General features: G+C 50.0%; 1 protein-coding gene across 3 annotated transcripts in view; it reads right to left on the bottom strand.

Moving 5' to 3' along the window:
- Positions 1-23,472, bottom strand: part of CLUH (clustered mitochondria homolog) — a 75,662-nt gene that overhangs the window by 37,504 nt on the left and 14,686 nt on the right. Inside the window, exons 1-2 of one of the 3 annotated variants that reach the window (XM_081172844.1) lie at positions 11,663-12,479; positions 2,377-2,570 (exon numbers count right to left, since the gene is read on the bottom strand). In XM_081172844.1, coding sequence (XP_081028970.1) covers positions 2,377-2,570; positions 11,663-12,464 — 996 coding nt within the window. In that variant the 5' untranslated portion in view covers positions 12,465-12,479. Of the gene's footprint in view, positions 1-2,376; positions 2,571-3,297; positions 3,433-11,662; positions 12,480-23,472 lie in introns of those variants that run through there. The other 2 variants (XM_081172846.1, XM_081172845.1) reach the window with 2 other exon arrangements.

Genomic DNA, 23,472 nt, shown 5'->3' with positions numbered 1-23,472 from the left:
TATTCTGGGTCAACTTACTCTGCTGCATGTGTAGATGAAAATGGCACCAAGTGTGGGGGAGGGGGCAGAACAGGTTTCAGATACATAGACAGAAGCTGGCTCTAAGATCTGCCTGCCATTGCACTCTGAGGTGTGAATCCTATGGAACGAAGCAAACCCACTTATATTCTTACATACGGTCCTTTTAATGCACAAGGTAACAAAATATGTTAACTTGCTCCAGCAGTTTTATGTTGTAACATACTGAAAAGACTGTCGAAGTCTCGTGCTCCCCCAGCCTTCGCCAGCCCTGCGCCCTCCGGATGTTTCGGGCTACCAGCCATGCTCCCCTCAGTCTCAACCTAATATCCCCAAGTGTTTCATATTTACTAGGAAATAACTCCCGCTGGTACAACGGAACTTCCTCCCAAGCAAGTCCATCTCTCGGTTTACATCCACGAGCTCGGAGCTGCGGCGTCCAGGAGGCGACAGCCCCGCCCAATGGCCCCGAGGGGATCCCGGAAGGGAGGCTTCGGCGCGGCGGCGGCCCCTGCGCGTTTCGCCTCAGGCTCCGCGGGGGCGGCAGCGACAGGCTGCGCGGCTCCTCCTCGGGCCGCTAGGCAGAGCCAGAGCAGCGCGGGAGGGCAGCGGAAAGGGCGGGTCCGTCGCTATAGAGACGCCCGCTTGGGTGGCGCTCGAGGTAGCTCCGCCTGGCCCGCGAGTCCTGCGAAGCGCTCTTCCCCGGGGCCTGTGGCGCAGGCGCAGAGCGGCGCGGCGGAGGGCCGCTTCCCTCCCCCGCCCGGAGCGGCATTTAAAGGGGAAGTGGCCCCTTTCCCGCGGCCGGCCTCCTCCGTCGTCGGCGCCCGGCTCTCCTATGGCCTGGCCCGGGGCGCGGAGGGCGCGGAGAGTGGCAGTCGGGGCCGGGGGGCCATGGCTGCTCCCGGGGCGTCGCGCTTCCTCTGCGAGCTGCCCGCCGCCCCGCCTCTCGCCGCCCGACTCGCCCGCCTCCCTCCAGGCAACATCTCGCGGCACACGCGGCAACGTCTCGCGGCACACTAGTGTGCCGCGGAACACCGGTTGGGAAACACTGATCTAGTCCAACCCCCTGAAATGCAGGAATCTGCAGTTCTCCCATACGAAGACCAGACCTGCATATTTACTCTTTCCAGGCTCAAAGCCTAAGTCTCTTCCTAGCCACCACTAAGGGCTGGCAGGCCAGATCTACCTGCAGGATAGCCACCCCCGGCTCCAGAAGATGGGCTCCCCTCAGAGATCTGCTTGCTCTCTCACTCACCTGAGCTCTTGACCAAGTTGAGGACACTTGGAGGCACCCAACGCAAACGCCAAAATGGCGGCCAACCCTGTTAGCCACTCTGGGCTTAAGCAATTGGGATCCAAGGCAGCTTTCCCCAATGCAGTACCCTCTAAATCAGGGTTTCCAAAACTTGGATCTCCAGCTGTTTTTGGACAACAGCTCCCATCATCCTTAGCTAGCAGGACCAGTGGTCAGGGATGGTGGGAACTGTAGTACAATGGTAAGGTAAAGGTAAAGGGACCCCTGACCATTAGGTCCAGTCATGACAGACTCTGGGGTTGCGGCGCTCATCTCGCTTTATTGGCTGAGGGAGCCGGCGTACAGCTTCTGGGTCATGTGGCCAGCATGACTAAGCCGCTTCTGGCGAACCAGAGCAGCGCACGGAAACGCCATATACCTTCCTGCCAGAGCGGTACCTATTTATCTACTTGCACTTTGATGTGCTTTCAAACTGCTAGGTTGGCAGGAGCAGGGACCGAGCAACGGGAGCTCACCCCGTCGCGGGGATTCGAACCGCTGACCTTCTGATCGGCAAGTCCTAGGCTCAGTGGTTTAACCCACAGCGCCACCCGCATCCTCGGGGTATAGACGCTTCAGGTTACAGACACTTCTGGTTACAGACTCCGCTAACCCAGAAATAGTACCTAGGGTTAAGAACTTTGCTTCAGGATGAGAACAGAAATCGTGCTCTGGCGGTGCGGCAGCAGTGGGAGGCCCCATTAGCTAAAGTGGTACCTCAGGTTAAGAACAGTTTCAGGTTAAGAATGGACCTCCGGAACGAATTACGTTCTTAACCCAAGGTACTACTGTACAAAAAACAGCTGGAGACCTGAGTTTGGGGAAACAGTGACCTAGATGTTGTTGGATTTCTGCTCCCATCAGCTCTGACCTGCATGGACAATTGTCAGGGATGATGGGAATTGTAGCCCAGCATAATTTAGAGGGTACCCTATCGGGGAAGACAGATTCGGAGGCAATAACAGCAACAGCAATGAAACACAGCAGTCCTAATTTGTACACCTGGAGAGGAAGGGGGGCCAGCCAAGGAGATTTAGACCCGAAGTACTTCCAGAGACACTCACTTGCAGGGGGAAAGGTTCGACTGCCGGCGCATGGACTTTGACCGTAAAACCGGTGTCCTGGATGACGATAACCTCTTGGTCGTTCCCATCGTCTGCGTGGTCTGTTTCTTCGTGGCCGTTCTGCCTGGTCTCCTCGTTGTGGTTCTCATGTAAGCCGTCGCCATTCATCAGGGTTATGCTGGGCGGGGGTTGCTCTAGCCGAAAAGAAAGGGAGACCAATTTAGGTTTTCGCCAGCTGGAGACCCTAAAGGACACTGATACAGACAGTGGTCTCTGTTTTCTGGAAAAGTAATACAGTCGTATCTTGGCTCCCAAATGCCACAAACCCGCAAGTGAGTGTTCTGGTTTGTGAACATTCTTTGAACTCGAAGCTGCACTTTGGTTTCTGAACATTTTGGAAGTGAAACGTACTTCCGGAACAGATTCCATTCGACTTCCAAGGTACGGCTGTAGTTTCCGCTGCCCTAAACCACATGGGATCGGGAGCCTCAACTAAATTCTCTCCCAACAGTCAGAAATATTGGAACAGAAACACCCGATTATGAAAACACCAGATAAAAGCGTCATCAACATGAGTTTAAATGCTGCATTTTCCAGTTCTGAAAATGTCCAAGGCAGGACCATTCAAACAACAATTCAACCTCTGTCTTCCCAACCTCCTCCTTGCCCTTAGTCTCAGTGCGGCCCTTGCAGAAATCAGCAGGGAGGATGGGGGACAAAACAGGAATTAGTTGAATCTGCTTGCCGTTGGCTCTGGCGCCACCTACTGTTGGCCTCCCTCCCTTCCATCCAATGGGTACCAGACACACTGCCCACTAAACCACACTTCCTATGAAACAGCACAAATCCTGGCACAGCAAGGAGAGGGAGGGAGAAGCTGAAACCAAGTCTCTTGCCTTCCCACATTTCACAAAAGCTCACCTGGGTGTGGGTCGCCGGCAGGAGATCCCAACTTGCCACAGGGAACCAGCCCTGCGAGGCTCGATTGTGACAGCACACGCCTTGGTGGTTCACAAGCTGAAAACACAGCTCCCGAGCTGCACTAGGCCAGGAGCCCGGTTGCAAATTCCACTCGGGTTCTCCCTCCCCATCCCCTTTTCAAGCTGGTGCTTACGAGAAAGGCGCGTTTAACCTTATCTCTCTTTTTCCCTTGCCCAAGTGAGCAACGCCCTTTTCTCTGCCTGAGGCAGGGGACATGCCCCAAGAGGGGGAAAACACAGGCAACCAACAGAGTAGGACTGTACACCAGGGGTCAGTAAACGTTTTCAGCAGGGGGCTGGTCCACTGTCCCTCAGACCTTGTGGGGGGCCGGACTATATATATATTTTTTTTGGGGGGGGGGGAAATGAACGAATTCCTATGCCCCACAAATAACCCAGAGATGCATTTTAAATAAAAGCACACATTTTACTCATGTAAAAACACGCTGATTCCCGGACCGTCCATGGACCGGATTTAGAAGGCGATTGGGCTGGATCCGGCCCCCGGGCCTTAGTTTGCCTACCACACAGTAAAGGCACATTACAAGAACCCTGGGAAGTGTAGTTTACCCCTCACAAAGCTACAACTCCCGGCACCCTTAACACAGTACGTTTTCCAGGATTCTATTTTTTGGGGGTAGGAATGGAGTGGGGAGTGCTTTAACTGAATGGTTAAAAGAAAAAAGAGGCAAAATTGCAGGGAGGGAGTGGATTGCAATTCTCCCCCCCCTTTTTTTGAAGAGTAAGAATCATTCACAGTACAAGTTTGAAGAGACTTATTTAACTAAAATCACCAGGCGCTGGGCGTGGGCAGAGCTACAGAGCCCTGAGGCATCTCTAAACTCCTGCAGAGGAGCTGCCAATGGCACGAAAAGTGATTGTTACCTTGATAATCTTCCTTCCTCCCGCGCATGCAGGAAGGGAGGGAGAGCAGAGAGTCTTGTGCTGCCGCCGTTCTTTCCCTCCCTGCCCCCTGAACACCACACATATGGTTCCTTAGCTTGCAAAGACAGAGGCTTAGGGGACTTTTTGAGGAGTTTAAAGTCGGAAGGCAGGACTTATTCTCACGCTAGGTACCAGAGCGTGCGGAAGGGAGGCGCAGAGAAAGAGAGGCCGTGCAACCAAGCAAGCAGGCGTGCCTTTTGAGAAGCGGCGTCCCTTTCAGCGCCACGGGAGCAGAGTTCAATTCCCAAGTCGTGCAACTTAAATAAACTTTGCACAACTTTGCAAAATTCAAGCAAGTAAGGCAAAAGAAAGAAAGAAAGAAAGAAAGAAAGAAAGAGGGAGGTACTACACAGCCCACCCCCCATGGCCACTAGAGGTTCTAATTTGCACACTGAGGACTGGAAACTTGCTGCATATTGTAGAGTTCTCATTCTGCATTTATGTGACGCTCGCGGGAGACACACAGTCCTGCCAATCAATGGCCCAACTATTCTTCTTCTTTTCAAATCGTATCCTCCCTGGCAACCAGATTGGGAGCTTGCGGCGAATGTGAATATCAGTGCTTCCTAATGCAGCTTACAAAAAAACACACCCAAGGGTAACTGACGGGCCAACACACAACATCAAAACCTTCGGGCTTCCCACTAGGGCAACTGGTTAGCGACTGAGATCAGGATGCTGGACCAGACGGGCCTTTAAGTCCGATCCATAAAGGCTATACTCATGTTGCAACACAATTCTGCCCTCTTACATTCTACAGCAACTTGGGGCTACCACCGAGAAGTCCCTGCCTTCAGCAAATGCCGACTCAACTTCTGAATAGTCTCGGATAATCATTTGCGTAAGGGTTGAGGACAGCACAAATGATTTGGACGCTGAAGTTCCAGATTCATCCCCCTAGCACATCTGCAAAAGATGCCAGTCAAATCCTGTTTTAGTTGCAAAAAAGGAGATTCTGAGTAAACATCAGGAAGACGCTGCAGCCAATCGGAAGCCCCGCTGGATGTCAGCTTCCAAAAGAACATTCGAAAACCGGAACATTCACTTCTGGGTTTTGATCCGTTTGGGAGCAAAATCCTTTGAAAACTAGGTTGTTCAAAAAACAAGGTACGACTGTATTGTATCCGGACTGCGACACAATCGGTCGTTTGAGCCCTGGACTCCTAAATAGGATGAAAGAGGGTATTGCAGAGATCTTCAATAAATAAGATAAAGGAAGGGGGGTTTTATGTGGGTGAAAAGGCATGCAGCACTCCTTTAGGCAAAAACCACCGGTCGGTGCTCAATCTAGGGTGGTGCAGCAGACCAGCAGCCGTCTCCATGCCAAAAAGGACAAACACCGTGAAGCCAGAAATTGCAACACAGCAAGATCAAAGGGCAATCATATGAAGGAGGGGGTACCTTTGTCCTGTAAGTTTGGGAAGGGAGAGGGAAGAGCAGGAGAGACAGAAGAACGGCTTGCAAGTCAACATCCTTCCTAGAGATCTCTCTCAGCCCCCCCAATTTAAGATGAACAAACTCGAGACCCTGAATAATGTTCCTTCATTCCAGGACCGTTTCCTACAGAGAGAAGTTTCAGACGATGTGGAAACACCGCAAACTTTTGCACAACAGCATTCCTGCACAGGGGTTGGAATACTTAAAAATCCATTGCACAACCAATTTCCACAGCTATCCTATCACATCCCGAGAGTTCAGAGCGCGGGCAAGGCATAGGGACCCCCTCTGCATGCCCATTTCGGCTCTGCTGTTTCTCAATCTTCCAACCTTCTCTTCAGTTCCCCACATATGGTTGTGGCTTTAATAAAAACTTCCCTTGGAAATTCGCGAGCATCTTAGCGCCAAGTCATCCCAACACAGGCAGTGAGCAATTTACGCGCAATCCAATCGACGTGTGACCTTGCACACGCGCATGGCCGCAACCCGAAAGTGGCAGGAAGGGAGGAGGCAGAATGGGCTTATGCGATTGCATGCAGGGCTCAGGAACATAACCGCCACACGCAAAGGTTGTTGCCTGCGTACATCTTTCTGCAAAGCCGTCTCCCTTAACCTAATTGTCAGGGAACTGCCATCGGCTCAGGGGCGAGAAGGGGAAAGGCGGATGGATTACAGAGAGCCTCCAAAGATCATGGGGGGCAGCACCTCCTCAGCGGAGGAAGGAAGCCACACCTCTAGTGGGGAGGCGCTTCAGGGCTCGGAGGATGCAAGGCGGTGCCAGAACACCTTGCCTGAGCAAAGCGGGGAGGAGAGAGGTCCCCCTTTACCCAGGCCTTCCTTGCGCAGTAGGCTTTCGCGCAGAGAGGGGAGGTGTAGGCTGGGGGTCAAGAGACTACTCTGCTGGGGAAGATTTAAGGACTGCCCACTCTCAGATTCTGCTAGTGAACGAGCAAGACATGGAATAGAGGCGCTCTGCATTGTAAAGGTTTTTAGCACCAATAATAAAGCTTTAGAAAAGACCAGTGAGGCATCTTGCCTGATTGCTCTCGAGCAACCACCCGATAGCCTTAACACTAATGCACTTGCGTTGATTTCATTAATAGTTGGGTGTGTTGGCTTCAGCCGTACATGCATTTCCATGTGCATTGTACCACAACAGATGCATTTTTTTACACACTGGCAGATTTGAAAAATTCATAGGAACACGAATCTCTAAGGGTGACTTTAGTTTCAACAAATTGTTTCAGCCAGCATGAGTTAGGTAGGTTCACCTTTCATCGTGAACTGAACCGATTTCTTCTCCATCCTTAGTAAGAGCTAAAGGGTGGTGGATGGTGGTGGGGAATAGCAGTCACACAGCGAGAAATGTGAGCTCAAGTGAGCATAAACACATGGAATTGCCTTACTCAAAGCTTGAACTTTGTCCATTCTGGTCTTTCTCCCTCTCTCTCCTCCTCCTCCAAGAGAGTCTTTCAGCTGAAAGCCCCATGGACAGAACAAGGGAACTATTGCATGCAGAAAAGTATCTGCTCTCTCAGCAAGCCAGTGGTTCTCAAATTTTTCTCTCTGCAAGAACATTTCAGCGTCTGAATGCCAAGCCTCACAAGGGGGTGGGGAGAAGATGCACAGATCTTCTATGGGTGGCATGCAGACAATGTCACAGAATCATGAAATTGGAAGGGGACCCAAGGATCATCTAATCCGACCCCCTGCAATGCAAGGAATATGCAGCCATCCGACCCAGAGACCAAACCTGCAACCTTGGCGTTATCAGCACCGCACTCTAATCAACAGCTGATCCTGTGTATCGAACCTTGAAAAGTTGTTCATGCAGCAAGTCTTGCAGAAATGTTGCAGTGTGGGGAACCTTCAGCTCGCTAGGTGTTGAGGAACTACACCTCCCATCATCCCTGGCCACTAGCTCGCTTGCTGGGGCTGATGGGAGTTGTAGTTGAAGGCCAGGGGGTTTCCCGCAGCGCTCATGACGCAGCCACAATGCCAGCACACTTCCCAGCAGTTCCACATGGGGCAGGAAAAAGAACGCTGCTATAGTGCTGGAATGATATGCGAAAACAGCAGGCATCACTTGATAGCCCGAATGCACGCAATGCTCCCACAGCAGGCTTTGTGCTCAGGTTTCCAGAGTCCTGGCTTTCTGCAAAACCCACCCATCAAGACATCTTCTTGTCAGACGCAGCAGTCTCTCTAAGAACTTGTGTTTAAACAGAAATATCCCCAATTGGATTATCCGTGTTTAAGAGATTAACCCGTCTGTGTGCCAGCCACGCAGGTGTTAAGTTTCTTTTGGGTTTTGTTTCAAAGAGACACGCAAGTCTTTCAACCTTGAAGATCAGGAGGATGCTACACTGGTGCGAGGGCTGGCGCTGCTTAAGTTCAGCAGCAAGTGTGCTTGCTAGCCGTAAGCTATTTTCAAATGCGGCCCTCTCGGAACTCCCCCTCCCCGAATGTGGCCCTCTGGACTGTGGGGACTTCTCTTTGCCCCAGAGAAGAGTTGGGGGTTTGTGGGAGTTGGCAACAAAAAAGGAGGGACACTGTTTTTTTGGATTGCCGATTCTCTACATCTGCTAATACAACTCCCAAGAATTTTTGGCAAAAATGTTTCTGCGTCTCGGATGGAAGCTCATTCAAAATTCCTCAACTGACTCTTCCATTAGCTGGGATAGCTCAGTCGGTAGAACATGAGACGCTTAATCTCAGGGTCATGCGTTCAAGCCCCACCCTGGAGAAAACGATCCCTGGATTGCAACTCTATCCTTCCATGACATAACACTGGTCCTAAAGAATCTACTTTGACTCCTGATACATTTCCAAGAACAATTCAAAGTGTTGGTGCTGACCTTTCAAGCCCTAAACGGCCTCGGTCCAGTATACCCGAAGGAGCGTCTCCACCCCCATCATTCAGCCCGGACCCAGAGGTCCAGCGCCGAGGGCCTTCTGGTGGTTCCCTCACTGCGAGAAGTGAGGTTACAGGGAACCAGGCAGAGGGCCTTCTCGGTAGTGGCACCCGCCCTGTGGAACGCCCTCCGTTCAGATGTCAAGGAAACAAACAAACTACCGTATTTTTCGCACCATAGGACGCACCGGACAATAGGACGCACTTTGTTTTAGAGGGGGGAGAACAAGAAAAAAGGAGGCGCTGCACAGAGAGGGGGAGAACTTTCCCCCTCTTGTTTTCCCGCTCTAAAACAAGGTGCCGTTTAGGGTGCGTTCAGGCGGCTACCTTGGAAGCCTGGAGAGCGAGAGGGGTCGGTGTGCACTGACCCCTCTCGCTCTCCAAGCTTCAGGTTCCTTTTGACCTGCTCTTTGGGGCGGGGGAAGCCCACCACCAGCCCCAAAGAGCAGGTAAGGGAGCAGCGGAAAGGCGCAGCGGAGAGGCTCCTGCCATAGCCGCGCGTCACCTCTCCAGCCGGGAGTGGGTCACGGGGCTATGGCGTCTTCGCTCCATAGGACGCACACACATTTCCCCTTCATTTTTGAAGGGGAAAAAGTGCCTCCTATAGAGCGAAAAATATGGATTTGACTTCTAGAAGACATCTGAAGACAGCCCTGTATAGGAAAGTTTTTAAACGTTTGATGTTTTATTGTGTTTTTAATATTCTGTTGGGAGCTGCCCAGAGTGGCTGAGGCAACCCAGTCAGATGGGTGGAATAATAATAATAATAATAATAATAATAATAATAATAATAATAACAATAATAATTCTGATGGGAGCGTAGAAGAGGAGGCAGATTACAGGACCTAAGGGGTCCAAGGCTTTGGGCCCAGGGCTGCCAAGGTGGAACATTCTCAGTTGGTTAGAATGTGGTGCTGATAGCATCAAGGTTGCAGGTTCAATCCCCATATGGGACAGCTGCATATTCCTGCCTTGCAGGGGGTTGGATTAGATGATCCTCAGGGTCCTTTTCCAATTATACAATTCTATGACATGCTGGGTGAACCAAAGACACACACAAGAGATGGCTTCTGCACTTCCACAATGTTGTTTTTTTTAAAAACCACATGACTTCCCCCCCTTCTGTCAGGAGGAAAACGTTAAAACTACCACACCGACGCGAGGTCAAGGTTCCAAGTCCTCTTTCTGGCTCGATGTTTGATCTCCAGGCACGGCCTGCTTTTCTACAGAAGCTGTTCTTCTCCGTAACAACAGTCAAAAAGGCCTTTCTACATTAAACATTAACCCCTGTTCCCTGAAAGCATGCGCAGGAAATCAACATACATGGTGCATGTGTGTGTGTCTACTGGAAATTCCAGGTTTACAATATATAAGGTACGTTCTCCTCCACTGACAAGTTTTAGAAGGACACGCAAACACAGAGAGCCAAAACCGGTCTTTGCCCAATCTGGCACCCTCCAAACGTTCCGGACTACGTTTCCCAGCAGGCCCAGCCAGCACAGCCTGATGGGAGTTGTGGTCCAAACTATCTAGAAGCCACCAGGGCTGGTGAAGAGTCCACCCGAAGCACACTCTAGCTTCACCATAATTGAATGATTTGAAAGCTGACAGGTCCTCTACAGCTGCCATTACTAAGCTTATACCTCAGCTCTTCTCCACAGAGCAAGAGGCGGTGTGTATGGTACTCGCCCTCTCCGCTTGCTTCTCACAACAACCCTGTGAGGTAGGGTTAAGTTGATGTGCGCATGGCTGGTCCAAAGTCCCCCAGTGAGCAGTCAGACCCCAGTCTCCCAGAGTCCTAGTCCAAAACTAACCACGCTGCATAATCATTGCAGCACCCAAACATACATGCTCCAGGCTTCAATGGAAAGGGTTGCAAAATGAGTGAATGAACATGGCGTCCTGCTCTGATGCCTGGACCCACTGGGCCTTTGGGGCCTGACTGACAGAAGCTGTCCAATGCCTCCCCCAGCCGAGTTACCTGTGGTCCTTTTAACAGGTGGCGCCAGGGATCGAACTCTAATCCTCTCCATGCTCAAGAAACCATGTTCTCTACTCAGAAAGGGACTGGGGCGTAGGGGAGAGAGAAATATAAAAAAATAAAGACTGCCACATGTTGTTGCCATTGTTTCTGGCACTTCAAGCCTAAAACTGGACCAGATGGCTTTTTTTTTTGGCAGTGGGGTGGAGTTTAATGCAAAACTACCTAGGTTTCACAATGCTTATGTCAAGAGCGACTCCACTCTGAGTCCAGAGGGGAATAATGTGGTCAGGAGCCACCTTTGAGTTCTGTCAGAAATCATTCCCCCATCTCTTCCTGGCCTTCCATGTCAACTTCCTCTTCCTTCACACATATCTGCTTTAAAATCGCAAGCAGAACCTTGTGTCCAAAACCGGTTTCAAGCCCAGATTGTGATTATCAGGTTTCATGATTTCTGACCTGGCAATATATTGCGGATCACAATGTGTGTGTGTGTGTGTGTGCGCGCGCGCGCTTTGCAAAAATCACAATGTGGGGGAAACCATGAAGCCAGCCAATGCCTCTACATGGCTCCATTCTTATTTCACACACTGTAACGTACCACTATACAGCTGTACCTTGGTTCTCGAACGCCTTGGTACTCGTACGTTTTGGCTTCCGAACGCCGAAAACCCAGAAGTGTTCCGATTTTCGAACATTTTTCAGAAGCCAAACGTCCAACGCGGCTTCTGCTTGAGTGCAGGAAGCTCCTGCAGCCAATCGGAAGCCGCGCCATGGATTAAGTCCGAGAACAAAGGTTCCACTGTATTGCGATGTTTAGCTGGTGAAAGATCACAAAGTGGAAAACCCAGTATCGCCCAGCTCTAGCCTCACTTGATGCTACATACAGACTAGGCCCCAGTCAGGGCAAACAGGATATATACCCCAAGGCGGGTAGTAGAAACCTGCCCAAGACAAATGCCCTTTTACTCCTCCTCTGGTTGTAACGTGGACCAGTTTCCCCTTCAGGTGCAAGGCCGACCTCTCTACCTGCGTCCCTTTTAGCATCCACAACTCCTTCCACGCTTTCAACTTCCTGTGGCTCATACGAAGAAGCCTGGAGGACAACCAAGCTCTTCTCTCCCGATGGACGAAGCGCAGGCTTCTCCAACGGCGCACTGCCCCATGAGGGTCCACCAGAATCGAAGGCAGCAGAAGAGACTTGGCGACTGCAAGCTGCCAAGCCAGTATCAGCTGGCGTGGGCCCCAGAGCCACGTTCTGGCTCGCCGCCACGGTTCCTTGGCACCGGTGCAGCCCAGGAGCTGGTGTCCCGTGCCTGGCATTTGCTCCACTGCCCAGACTGCCTTCCAGCTGGTTTGATTGAAAGCTTACACCTCCAAGAACCTCGTGGGCCTTGGAAGCTCGACCAAGCGGCCAAGAATAGTTTGGAGGCCGCGATGATTCTCGCTCAAGGTCGGCAGGAAGGGCATGCACCAGACAAGATCTCGGTGCATGCTGCAGCAAGCCGGGAGCCACGAGTGTCAGGCACCTGACGCAAGCCTTGGTGGGCTCTTCCACCCTCTTCCCCTCGATTAAGCCGCTGGGCGGCTCTGCCCCACTCTGCAGGCATTCGGGCGACACGCTGCTCATGACGATATCCGGGTACGGTGCAGAGCCCTCAAAAGCTCTGGAGACGGCCAGCATGGCTTGGATTTCCCGGGCACCCTCTAGAGCCACGGCAGCTGGCACAGGCAAGAGGGGAGATCTCTCGTCCGATGAGCCCTCCACACGGACCTGGAAGATGAGGTTGGCGATGCAGTGGCAGCAGCTGGCAAAGAGGCCGTTCCCCATGGTCCTCTGCCAGGGGGCACGTGTTAAAAACCAGCACGGGACTTCCGTCACATCCAAAGTCAACGGCGCAATCTATGGGCAGAGCGGCGCTCTCCAGAAATTCACGGTCTGGATGGCAAAATGCTTTCCAAAGGGGCACACCCTCTTTCCCCAGAAGGTGGACCAAGGTAGTTTTTAATCAGGGAGAACACATGCAGAGCACCTTGGTGAATCGCTGCTTTAGTCATGGGTGGTTTCTCTTTGGGGAAAAAAAAATCGTCACCAACATCTGACAGGCTGCATTTCTACGGTCAAAATTCTCCGGGAGTTCCCGCCAGCAACCTTCGTTTTCTGCAAAACCAGACGCCAACCGTGCGTTGCCAGGGAAGACTGCAATCAAGGCGCGATGGGTTTTCTTCCGTGTTCTCCTGGAGAACAAAGTTCCAGCAGAGAGTGCTTCTTTTCCACGCTCAACTCTGCAAGAAGACTGAAAGCAGGAGGACAGCGTTGGCTCCGAAGCCAAGTTATAAATAGAGCCCAGAGCCCGGGCTCTGTACCAACGCAACCTGGGACTGCGGCTAAAGGGTTTTGCCCTTGTCAAGCATACAAACAAATGGGGTTGGGGCTGAATAGCAGAGCCAAGGCCGGTTACTATGGCACGTTGAGACTTCCACACAGATATCCATACTAAATAGAGAGCAACAGAAGAACAATTATGGGGCAGAAAGTAGGTCTGGGGCCCAGTTCTCATTGAGGTAGCAAAAAAAAATATCTGAGTCTGGACTGGAGAAATAAGAAGGCAGCACTTTCCAGGCCACCCTGAATCCATCACATGCAGCGCTGTTTGCGTTTCGCTGCGTATCGTCCTCCGCCCAAACCGATATTGTTTGTCTTGCTGTCTGAGGGGGCAAAAATATGCAAGTTCCGTTGCCATTACATTACATATTCCACACACTACTCATTTCTCTTCTGAACACGGGAGGAAGAAGCAAGCACCAGCAGTTTCTAGACCAGTTTCTGTTTTTTGCTGGCATTCCCCAACATCCCTAGTCTGGAATCCTCAATGCTTCAGGCAGCACACATTAAGGAATCACACTGCGGGGGGTTGGACTCGATGACCCTGGGGTTCCCTTCCAACTCAACAATTCTGTGATTCTACGATTCACGTGATGGAATACTCTCTTCCTCTCACACACACACCCCACCGCCAAGTAATATTCCAAGTAATAATAATTCTCTGCACAGGGAAAGGTACCCTGAAGCCTTCCCTGGACATAGCAAAAATGCAAGAGCGTGTCTGGATCAAAACCCAAGAGTCCACCCAAGAGGGGAGGAACTATAGATCAGTGAGTAAAATCTGCAGGGAGGGCTGGGAAACCCTGGAAAGATGTTGGCAGTCACTGCAGACAATACTAAGCTAGAATTTATTTATTTATTACATTTATATACCACCTTTATCTCCCAAGGACGCGGGTGGCGCTGTTGTCTAAACCACAGAGCCTAGGACTTGCCGATCAGAAGGTCGGCGGTTCGAATCCCCGCGACAGGGTGAGCTCCCGTTGTTCGGTCCCTGCTCCTGCCAACCTAGCAGTTCAAAAGCACACCAGTGCAAGTAGATAAATAGGTACCACTCTGGCGGGAAGGTAAATGGAGTTTCTGTGCGCTGCTCTGGTTTGCCAGAAGTGGCTTAGTCATGCTGGCCACATGACCCAGAAGCTGTACACCGGCTCCCTCGGCCAATAAAGCGAGATGAGCGCTGCAACCCCAGAGTCGGTCACGACTGGACCTAATGGTCAGGGGTCCTTTTACCTTTACCTTTTATCTCCCAAGGAGCTCAAGGTGGTGTTCGTGGTCCCCCCCCCATTTCATCCTCACAGCAACCCTGTGAGGTAGGTTAGGCTAAGAGAAGGTGACTGAGTCCAAGGTCACCGAGTGAACTTCATGGCTGAGGGGGGATTTGAACCCTGGTCTCAGTCTAACACTCTATGCATAACACCACACTGGTGCAGATGGAGCAATGGTCTGACTCGGTACATATAAAACACACAGTTTTCTGACTCGGCATAGTTCAACTTCACGTATTCCTAGTTGGCATTAGCAATTGCAAATATGAAAATGGGATGTAACAGCTATTCTGGATCAGTCAGCACCGAGAACAAGTACAGTCATCCCCCCCCCAATTGAAACGGGAGCTAAAAGTATTGGTTTTAAATTTTATGTTAAGGTAGTTAATTACTGCTTAATCACGAGCATTTCTATGCACCATGCAGAGGACAAAACATTCATCATAAAACTGAACTTAAACCCGGACGCTACCTTAAAACGCCTGTGGAAATACAAGCATTTGTTGTGCGTCTGAAGTTCAGCAGGGAGGGTGCCTGTCTTCTAATACAATCTGGTGGCGGAGAGTTCCACAGGTCTAGGCCCACAACACTGAATGCATGCATGGCTTGTAGGCATTACAAGCCTTGCATCAGAGCTGTGGGGGAACCACAGGACACCCCCCAAAAGTGATCAGGAAGGGGAGAGAAGGGATCAGGAGATCCTTAAGATGCATGGGACCTAGGTTGCTGTCTTGCTGACGGCCTTGTAAATTAAGACAAGGGCATTGAATCTGGCCTGGTAACATATAGGCAGCCCGGATCTGCAATGTTCATTAGCTTTAATAGGCAATAGTGGTACTTCGGGTTACAGACGCTTCAGGTTACAGATGCTTCAGGTTACAGACTCCACTAACCCTTAAACAGTACAGTGGTACCTCAGGTTAAGTACTTAATTCGTTCCGGAGGTCTGTTCTTAACCTGAAGTACCACTTTAGCTAATGGGGCGTCCTGCTGCTGCCGCCGTACCACCGGAGCACGATTTCTGTTCTCAACCTGAAGCAAAGTTCTTAACCTGAAGCACTATTTCAGGGTTAGCGGAGTGTGTAACCTGAAGCGTACGTAACCTGAGGTACCACTGTACCTCGGGATGAGAACAGAAATCGTGCGGCAGTGGGAGGCCCCATTAAAATGGTACCTCAGGTTAAGAACAGTTTCAAGTTAAGAACGGACCTCCAGAACGAATTAAGTTCTTAGCCCGAGGTATCACTGTACCCTGTCGCCGATCAACATTGGAGGCAACCCCACATTCCCAGGACTGACAAGTAAGAGATTAGCAGGAACCAGAAACTCTTAAGAACTTGGGAGAGTTGAGCGGGGAATACTTTACAACTACTTTAAAAGGGGAGTATAGAGAAAGAGAAAAAGAAAAAAAAAGAGAGTTAACTGGGAATCTGTTTAGTCTGACAAGCCTTCGGCTCATCCACGGTGGCATTTCTTGGCAAGAAGTTTGGTTCTCATGCTCCGTAGAACAACGGCGGCTTTGCAGTCTTCCTAGGAAAGGTTTCTTAACAGGCATTCTTTGGGCCTCGGCAGGGAAGAAAGGTCCATGTTGGCACCCCTGCCAGCGGCCTTTAGAGACGTCGGAGAACGCCGACGAAAAAGGGAGAGGAAATGGCCAATACTTATTTGTCCAGAACAGAAAACAACCCAGCAAATGCAGGTGGGATTCCATGTTGCCGCTGTTGTGTTCAGTCAGCAAATGGTACACAATCGATTACACCCCCTTTGAACCAAAATCAGTGGGGTGGAATGATGCAATCTTCACCATTAATTACGTTAAGTTGCATAATCTCGCCGCAGCAGACAGAAGGACGAGCAACATGGTTTTTGGCAGAAGGTGATCTGCAGGGGAACAGAAACAGCTCCGCAGGTGGCAAATACAGAAAACGATGCCTTCTTACACACCCAGGAACCATGCCTTCAGTTCATGAGCACTAGGAAAGTCTAGCAAACACTTGCCCCGTAAGAACAATAAACATTGTTGAGTTGCTGGCTGCTCTTGCTGCAAGTATGGTGGAGAGCAGGGCAGAAGACATGGGGGTGATCCTAGGTTCAAACCCAGCCACTTGCCTGAAACCCTGTTGTGGACAATAGGTAAAGGTAAAGGGACCCCTGACCATTAGGTCCAGTCGTGGCTGACTCTGGGGTTGCGGCGCTCATCTCGCTTTATTGGCCGAGGGAGCCGGCGTACAGCTTCTGGGTCATGTGGCCAGCATGACTAAGCCGCTTCTGGCGAACCAGAGCAGTGCATGGAAACGCCGTTTACCTTCCCGCCGGAGCGGTACCTATTTATCTACTTGCACTGGCGTGCTTTCGAACTGCTAGGTTGGCAGGAGCAGGGACCGAGCAACGGGAGCTCACCCCGTCATGGGGATTCGAACCACCTACCTTCCAATCAACAAGCCCTAGGCTCTGTGGTTTAACCCACAACGCCACCCGTGTCATTGTGGACAATGCTGAGCTACATATTTGTTTAATCAAGTTTATACACTGCTTGATGGGTCTCCCCCTAAAAAACCCACACCTCAAAGTGATTTAGAGAAAGATAAAACAATTAAATTAAGAGATTTACAACCCTACTTTAAAGCATACTAAAATTGAAATACTACAACAGATTAAAAGGACCTCAGCTTTCTAAAGCACCTGGGTGGGCATTTCTAAGCAGGAATGTTCTCAGCAGGCACTGAAAAGAACAGCGAAGGTGCCTGCTCGATGTCAAGAGGCAGGGAGTTCCAAAGGGAAAGCACTGCCACGCTAAGCAGTCCGGTTCTTACAATTGAGGAAGGTGCATCATGCTTCACCTGTGGTGGTGCCAATTCTGTTGATCAAAGTAGTCTAGCGGGCCCATGAAGGGTAAGGCAATCTCGTAATGGAACTATAATAACCAGGTATAAGTAGGGCAAACTATACGATGCTAACTAACCTAAACTATACTATACTAGGAAGTGGGTGGCGCTGTGGTCTAAACCACTCAGCCTCTTGGGCTTGCCGATCAGAAGGTCGGCGGTTTGAATCCCCGCGGTGGGGTGAGCTCCTGTTACTGTGTCCCAGCTTCTGCCAACCTAGCAGTTCAAAAGCATGCCAGTGCAAGTAGATAAAAAGGTACCGCTGCGGCAGGAAGGTAAACGGCATTTCCATGCGCTCCGGCTTTCATCACAGTGTTCTGTTGCGCCAGAAGCGGTTTAGTCATGCTGGCCACATGACCTGGAAAGCTGTCTGTGGACAAACACCGGCTCCCTCTGCCTGAAAGCAAGATGAGCGCCGCAACCCCATAGTCACCTTTGACTGGACTTGACCGTCCAGGGGTCCTTTACCTTTTTATTAACTATACTGACCAGTTTCCTATTATACCCTGAGCACTGACATGGAATTTAATATTGATTTCACATGGGTAGTATTGTTGCTGGGCCCTACAAGGTATGGTTGCTAAACTTCTCGGCAAAGTACCACTGAGGGTCAGGGGGCCACAAACTTTGGCCAGGTGCAGACTGGTCTCAGTGGTCCATCTTTTCCAAAGCACTTACTGAATACACACACACACACACACACACACACACACACACACCTTTGATTTAAGACCTAATGGTTTTTGCTGAGCGGGCTGATTTGAGAGCCCGGCTCATTCCACAGCACTCAAGAAGCAGAAAAACCAGTGTTACTGGTCACCCCAGATGGCTCGTGAGACTGGTCAGGGTGGGGGATGGAGAAGAGAAAACAGAGAAGTCGCCTCCTGTAACTGGATCTCTCACTCTCTTCTGGGCTGGTCAAAGGCAGCCTCCTTCCTTGCAAGGTAATCAGTGCAATTTTGCGTTACGCAATTTTCAAAAAACATGTAGTTGCAGATTCCGGTGACTTAAAAGGATCTCCGCGCATACATGTACGGGTAAGGGTGGTTCCCACGGAGATATACCAGGCCGCTGAAGAATTAAGCCAGCCATTCAACGCCAAAATATTAAAACAGGAGGGTTGAACCAGTCATAGGTCCAAATGTGAGCCAGCGCAGCAAACGCACCCCCAGTCCTGCAGCAAAACCACCCTACCTCCTGGAAGAAGACCAATTCAGAAAGTATAGTGCCCCCCGCGCTCTGCACAACAAGCCACGCCTACAGCCCATGATGCAAAATTAGCTCCACCCACTTCTGAGTCACGAGAGGGCCTCTTTACACGGGTATCCAAGAACGCGAAGAGAGGGGCTTATAGGGCCACATCAGCCAGTCCTGACCCAAATCCCTGACTCCCCTTCTCTGGAAAGTGTGGTTTTACAAAGAACTGTCTGTAGCAGGAGTCAGCAAACTTTTTCAGCAGGGGGCTGGTCCACTGTCCCTCAGAACCTGTGGGGGCCCGGACTATATTTTGAAAATAAAAATAAAAACGAATGATTTCCTATGCCCCACAAATAACCCAGAGATGCATTTTAAATAAAAGGACATATTCTACTCATGTAAAAACACGCTGATTCCCGGACCGTCCGCGGGCTGGATTTAGAAGGTGATTGGGCTGGATCCGGCCCCCAGGCCTTAGTTTTTTGGGTGGTGGTGGAAGGAGCAATGGCTATACCCCAAGAGAAATATTAAATTTGCTGTGTAGATTTCAGGGCACCAGTGTTAGAAGTAACCCAGGCGTGTTTGGCAACTGGCGTGGGTCCAATTGCAACCACGCGGGAGATCTCTGGAAATGCCAGGTTGGCGCCTGGGGAAAGCCAACTTAGAGAAGGCTCTGAAATATTTTCCTTGAAGCTTGATTTTTGTTTTATTCCGGATTATTTTAACTGATGTTTCAATGTGGCGCAAACCAATTTGAGATTTATTTTTTAAATATAAAAAAGAAATGGAATCACCACCACCATCATCATCCCACTGTAAAAAAGACATTCCATTGTGGCAACCGCACCTTAGGTTTAAAATGCAATTTGGTGATTACCGGTGTATTATATACCTGAGATTCTAAGGTTGCTTCTGATGGAAGATTCAGATGTAGTTCCAAAAACACGGAGAGCACATTGTTGGCAAGCTCAGTGGCACATGAACAACCAGGTGCGCTACACCTGCGTATCCAGCACTACACCAGTTTGTACATGTTTTGCTTATATGTTTAAGCACCAGGCTTACCGGGTTTGGTCCCGCAAAAGAGGTGCGGAGACCTTTTGCCCTTCCAGATGTTGCAGCTGCAACTTCCATCCACCGTTCTGGGTAGCCAACACAACACACAAGGCACCAGTGAGGAGAGTTTTCTAGGAAATTCCAGGATGGAAAGTTTCCCACCTGAGGATTCACTTACTAGATGAGTCAAAAGTACACAGAGAGCCTTATTACACGCTTCGTAAGAAAAAGGATCCCCAATATGCACTGGCATTTGTTGTTATTGTTAGGAAAGGATTCAAGAGCACTTAATGGGCTTCGGGTACTGTAATAAGTTAGAGGCTATATGCTTTGGTGGGAAAGCTAAAGATGTTTTACGACACAAGTATCGCACAACTTCCTTCGCAATGTCCTCCCCCCATAACTTTTCATTATTTTCCTTTAAACAACATTTCCAACATTACAGTAACAAACACAAAACAACCTTTTGCTCTGCCGAGCTTACAACTTCCTTCCTTCCCTTCAACAGGTATTCCATATCACAACCAGTCGCGCAATTTAAATCTTTACTATATATCCACATTGTAGGATTTGTTTCAGTCCTGCTAGTGTCTTCAAATTTTTACAATTATCATTCAAATATGTAATAAATTTACTCTAGTCTCTTTGGAATTTCTGATCGCCCTGGTCTCGGATCCTGCAAGTCAGTTTGGCCAACTCTGCAAAATCCATCATCTTCACCTGTGACTCCACAATAGTAGGTATTTCTTGTAACTTCTATTTTTGGGCCAGCAAAGTCCTCGCTGCGACTGTGGCATACATAAATACTCTTTGATCCACCTTTGCAATCTCATTTCCCATCAAACCTAGCAAAAATGCTTCTGGTTTTTGGGAAAAGGTATATCTAAACATCTTTAGTTCATTGTAGATCATCTCCCAAAATGTTTTTATTTTATCACAAGTTCACCACATATGATAAAAATCACCGTCTGAATCTTTACATTTCCACCTTCACAATGTTTTTTAAGGGGGAAAGGAACTGGAAACAAAAGCTGCCGAATTTTTCATTTGCGCATTCCTATGGAACCTTGCAGCATTTTGAGAAATAAGAAGCATCGTGGCGCACTGGTGAGAATGACGGATAAGGATTGGAGGGATCCAGCAGGGTCTACTAACACTCTTGGTAAGGGAAGGCGCACTCCCCACTGCCATAGCAGTCTGCCAACCAAAACACCCACTAGCCAAACCAGATTTGTCAAGCAGGCAAATGCAGACAGGAGAATGTTGACATAGAGGTTATGTACTTCCCAAACACCTTTGAGAGGAGGAGGCACGCTCTAGCAATAGCTCCCGCCAATGTAGACACAGAAACGCTCTGGCAAATTTTGGCAAACTCCCCTTGCAGGCAGCCCTGGCACACAAGAACCGGTTTTTAAACAAGTCGAGGCAGAAATAGATGCTAGAGAGAGAGAGAGCGATATCTGAACCCTGGCACTGCCGTCGCCAAACCCCGGAATGGATGGAAGCCCACAGAAGCCATTTTTTCAGCCTTAGGAGGAATTCGCACCTTGTTCCACCCTACGGGGAGAGCCTCCGACAACCCGACACAGAGAAATTAAGTGTGTTAAGCATACCGGTTTTCAGAGGGTGGGAAGAAGGAAGCAACCGTGAGTGGGAGATGACTTTATATTCTATGCACACAGTCTCTCTAACACAGTGGTTCTCCAGATGTTGTTGGACTACAACTCCCATCATCCCTGAGCTCTGGCCTTGCTAGCTAGGGGTGATGGGAGTTGTAGTTCAACAACATCAGAGTAATGCCAGACGTGTGCAGGATGGTTTGCTGGGGTCTAGCAGCCTGCCTTGAGGAGCTTACAGTCTCAAGCAACAGAGAAGCAGCAACTCCGATGTGGGGGAAACTTTGAAGCTGCCAATGTTCTGGGCTACCATCAGCTCCAGCAAGCAAAGCCAATGGCCACAGATGAAGGGAGTCGTAGTTCGGAAACAGTATTAGAAATTCGTTGGGCGCCAGGCATGTTTTGCCCCTGGTGCATGTCCAATTGTGACTATGTGGAGATTTCTGGGTGTCAGGCTTGCGACTGACATCTCCATCGAGCCAGTTTAGAAGCCTCCGCCTTAGTCCAGTTAATAACCATTTCAACTTCCACTGTGCGAGTTTCTCCTTGTTGCATATTGGGACAAGTGAATTGTAACCGCAAGCTACAGTCAAGCAATGTACTCAAGATCACGGAAACATAGAATCGTGGTATTGAAAGGGATCCCAAGGGGCATTGAGCCCAACCCCCTGGCAAATCGACATTCTGCTATGGCGACTAACCTGGGCCTAAGGTGCCATTTGGCTTATATATACACAAAGGGACTGCCTCCCTTCAGATGCCACTGGCTGCAGAAATAAGATAGCGCATATCTATCATCTTAAAAAGATGCATCAAAAATGCTTTGTAAGTCAGAGCTATTCTTCTCCATACAGACCCTTCTGGTTCATCCCAGGAGATCTGGAGTGAATTACACATTTTAACTTAAACAGCACTCCAAGCCCACCACTTATTAATAATTGTAACTGTAAGCTCCTTGTGGGCAGAGACCTGCCTTCTTATACTCTGCATAAACCACCATGCACACCGAAGGCACCATATATACAGATTATTCTTCACGCAACAATCACTACTGCCCTCCTTGAGACGACGACCTGAATAGCTCAGCCAGTACAGAAGGAGACTCTTAATCTCAGGGTTGTGGGTTCGAGCCCGACGTTGGGCAAAAGATTCCGGTATTGCAGGGGGCTGGACTAGATGACCCTTGTGGTCCCTTCCAACTCTACGATTCTATGAGCAAACAACCAAAGGAATGTTAGGAAGCTGCCCTATCCAAAGACAAGCCATTGCTCCGTCTAGCACAAGACCGTTTACACTGTCTGGAAGACTTTCAGAGGTCAGTCCAAGCCTAGAGACCCCTGGAGGATTGAACACGGGACATTTTGCATGCAAGTCGGACCACCTACCCTATGGTCCTTCCCTGCAAAAGCCCTGTTTGCAAAAGGCTCCTGCTGCTACCTTAAGCCTGCTATGCAAGGGAAGGAAAAGGGTGCTTGTCTCTTTAAAAATATTGCAGGAATGTGGGAGCAGCTACAGACCTGCCAATTGCATGCATGGAGGGGGGGAGGAGGGGGAGAGGCCATTTCAGACTGGGAGGGGGGGACGGGAATCCCCTTTCCAACCAACGCTGAAGGACAACTGGATTCCCCGGGACTCTTCCGCTTCCTAAGCCTCAGATGAGACTTCTATAAAACCACGTGCGTGCGCACACCACGTTAAAAAGGATATAGTTAATTTTGGACTCCCTCTTGAAGAGGGGAGGCTGAGGGAATCAGGGGGTGTGGGGGTGTTGCGTTCCCACCCCCTCAATGAAAAGATATGGGGGGGGGGGAGAGAAGAGAGGATACTTTAAAGGATCCTGTGATCTTAAACAAAGAGAGGAGGGGTAGAGGGGAGAAAGGCCCTCCCACTCTGCTCTGATTGGCTGGGCGAAGCCTGTACCCCTTTGAAGGTCACCTTGAAGGAGGTGGCGGAAGCTGGGGGGGGGGACAGAAGGAGACAGAGGAACCAGCTGCAGAGGGCACAGAAGTAACCCTGGCAGGACGAATTTGGGATGCAGACTCTCCATGTTAGGCCCCCTCCCCACTGAAAAAAACCAAAACCTGGCACATATGAAATCTCAAAGTCACCCCTTCCAAAAATTTATCTACAATCCTCCTGCTTTCCTTTCCTCCCTCCCCCCACCCCGATTTCCCAGCCCCCTCCTCAGATTATAACTCTGCAAACAGCAGAGGAAGCTGCCGGGGACCAGAGTGAGGCCACTAAGCTCAGCACTGTCCACTCTGGCTGGCAGCAGCTCTCCAGGTTTCCAGGGGCAGGGAGACTCTAGGCCCCGATGAGAGTGATGCTGTCAGGAATTGAACCCACGACCTTCTGCTCCCGAGAAGAGGATGCTCCACCTAGTGAGATACACTCCAAGCGAGCGCCCTCCATATACATGTGTGCTAGAACT

The sequence above is a fragment of the Podarcis bocagei genome, assembly GCF_964188305.1.
Source record: "Podarcis bocagei genome assembly, chromosome: 15".
NCBI lineage: Eukaryota > Metazoa > Chordata > Lepidosauria > Squamata > Lacertidae > Podarcis > Podarcis bocagei.
The sequence above is the reverse complement of the archived record's forward strand: the minus strand, read 5'-3'. Positions and strand labels throughout refer to the sequence as shown.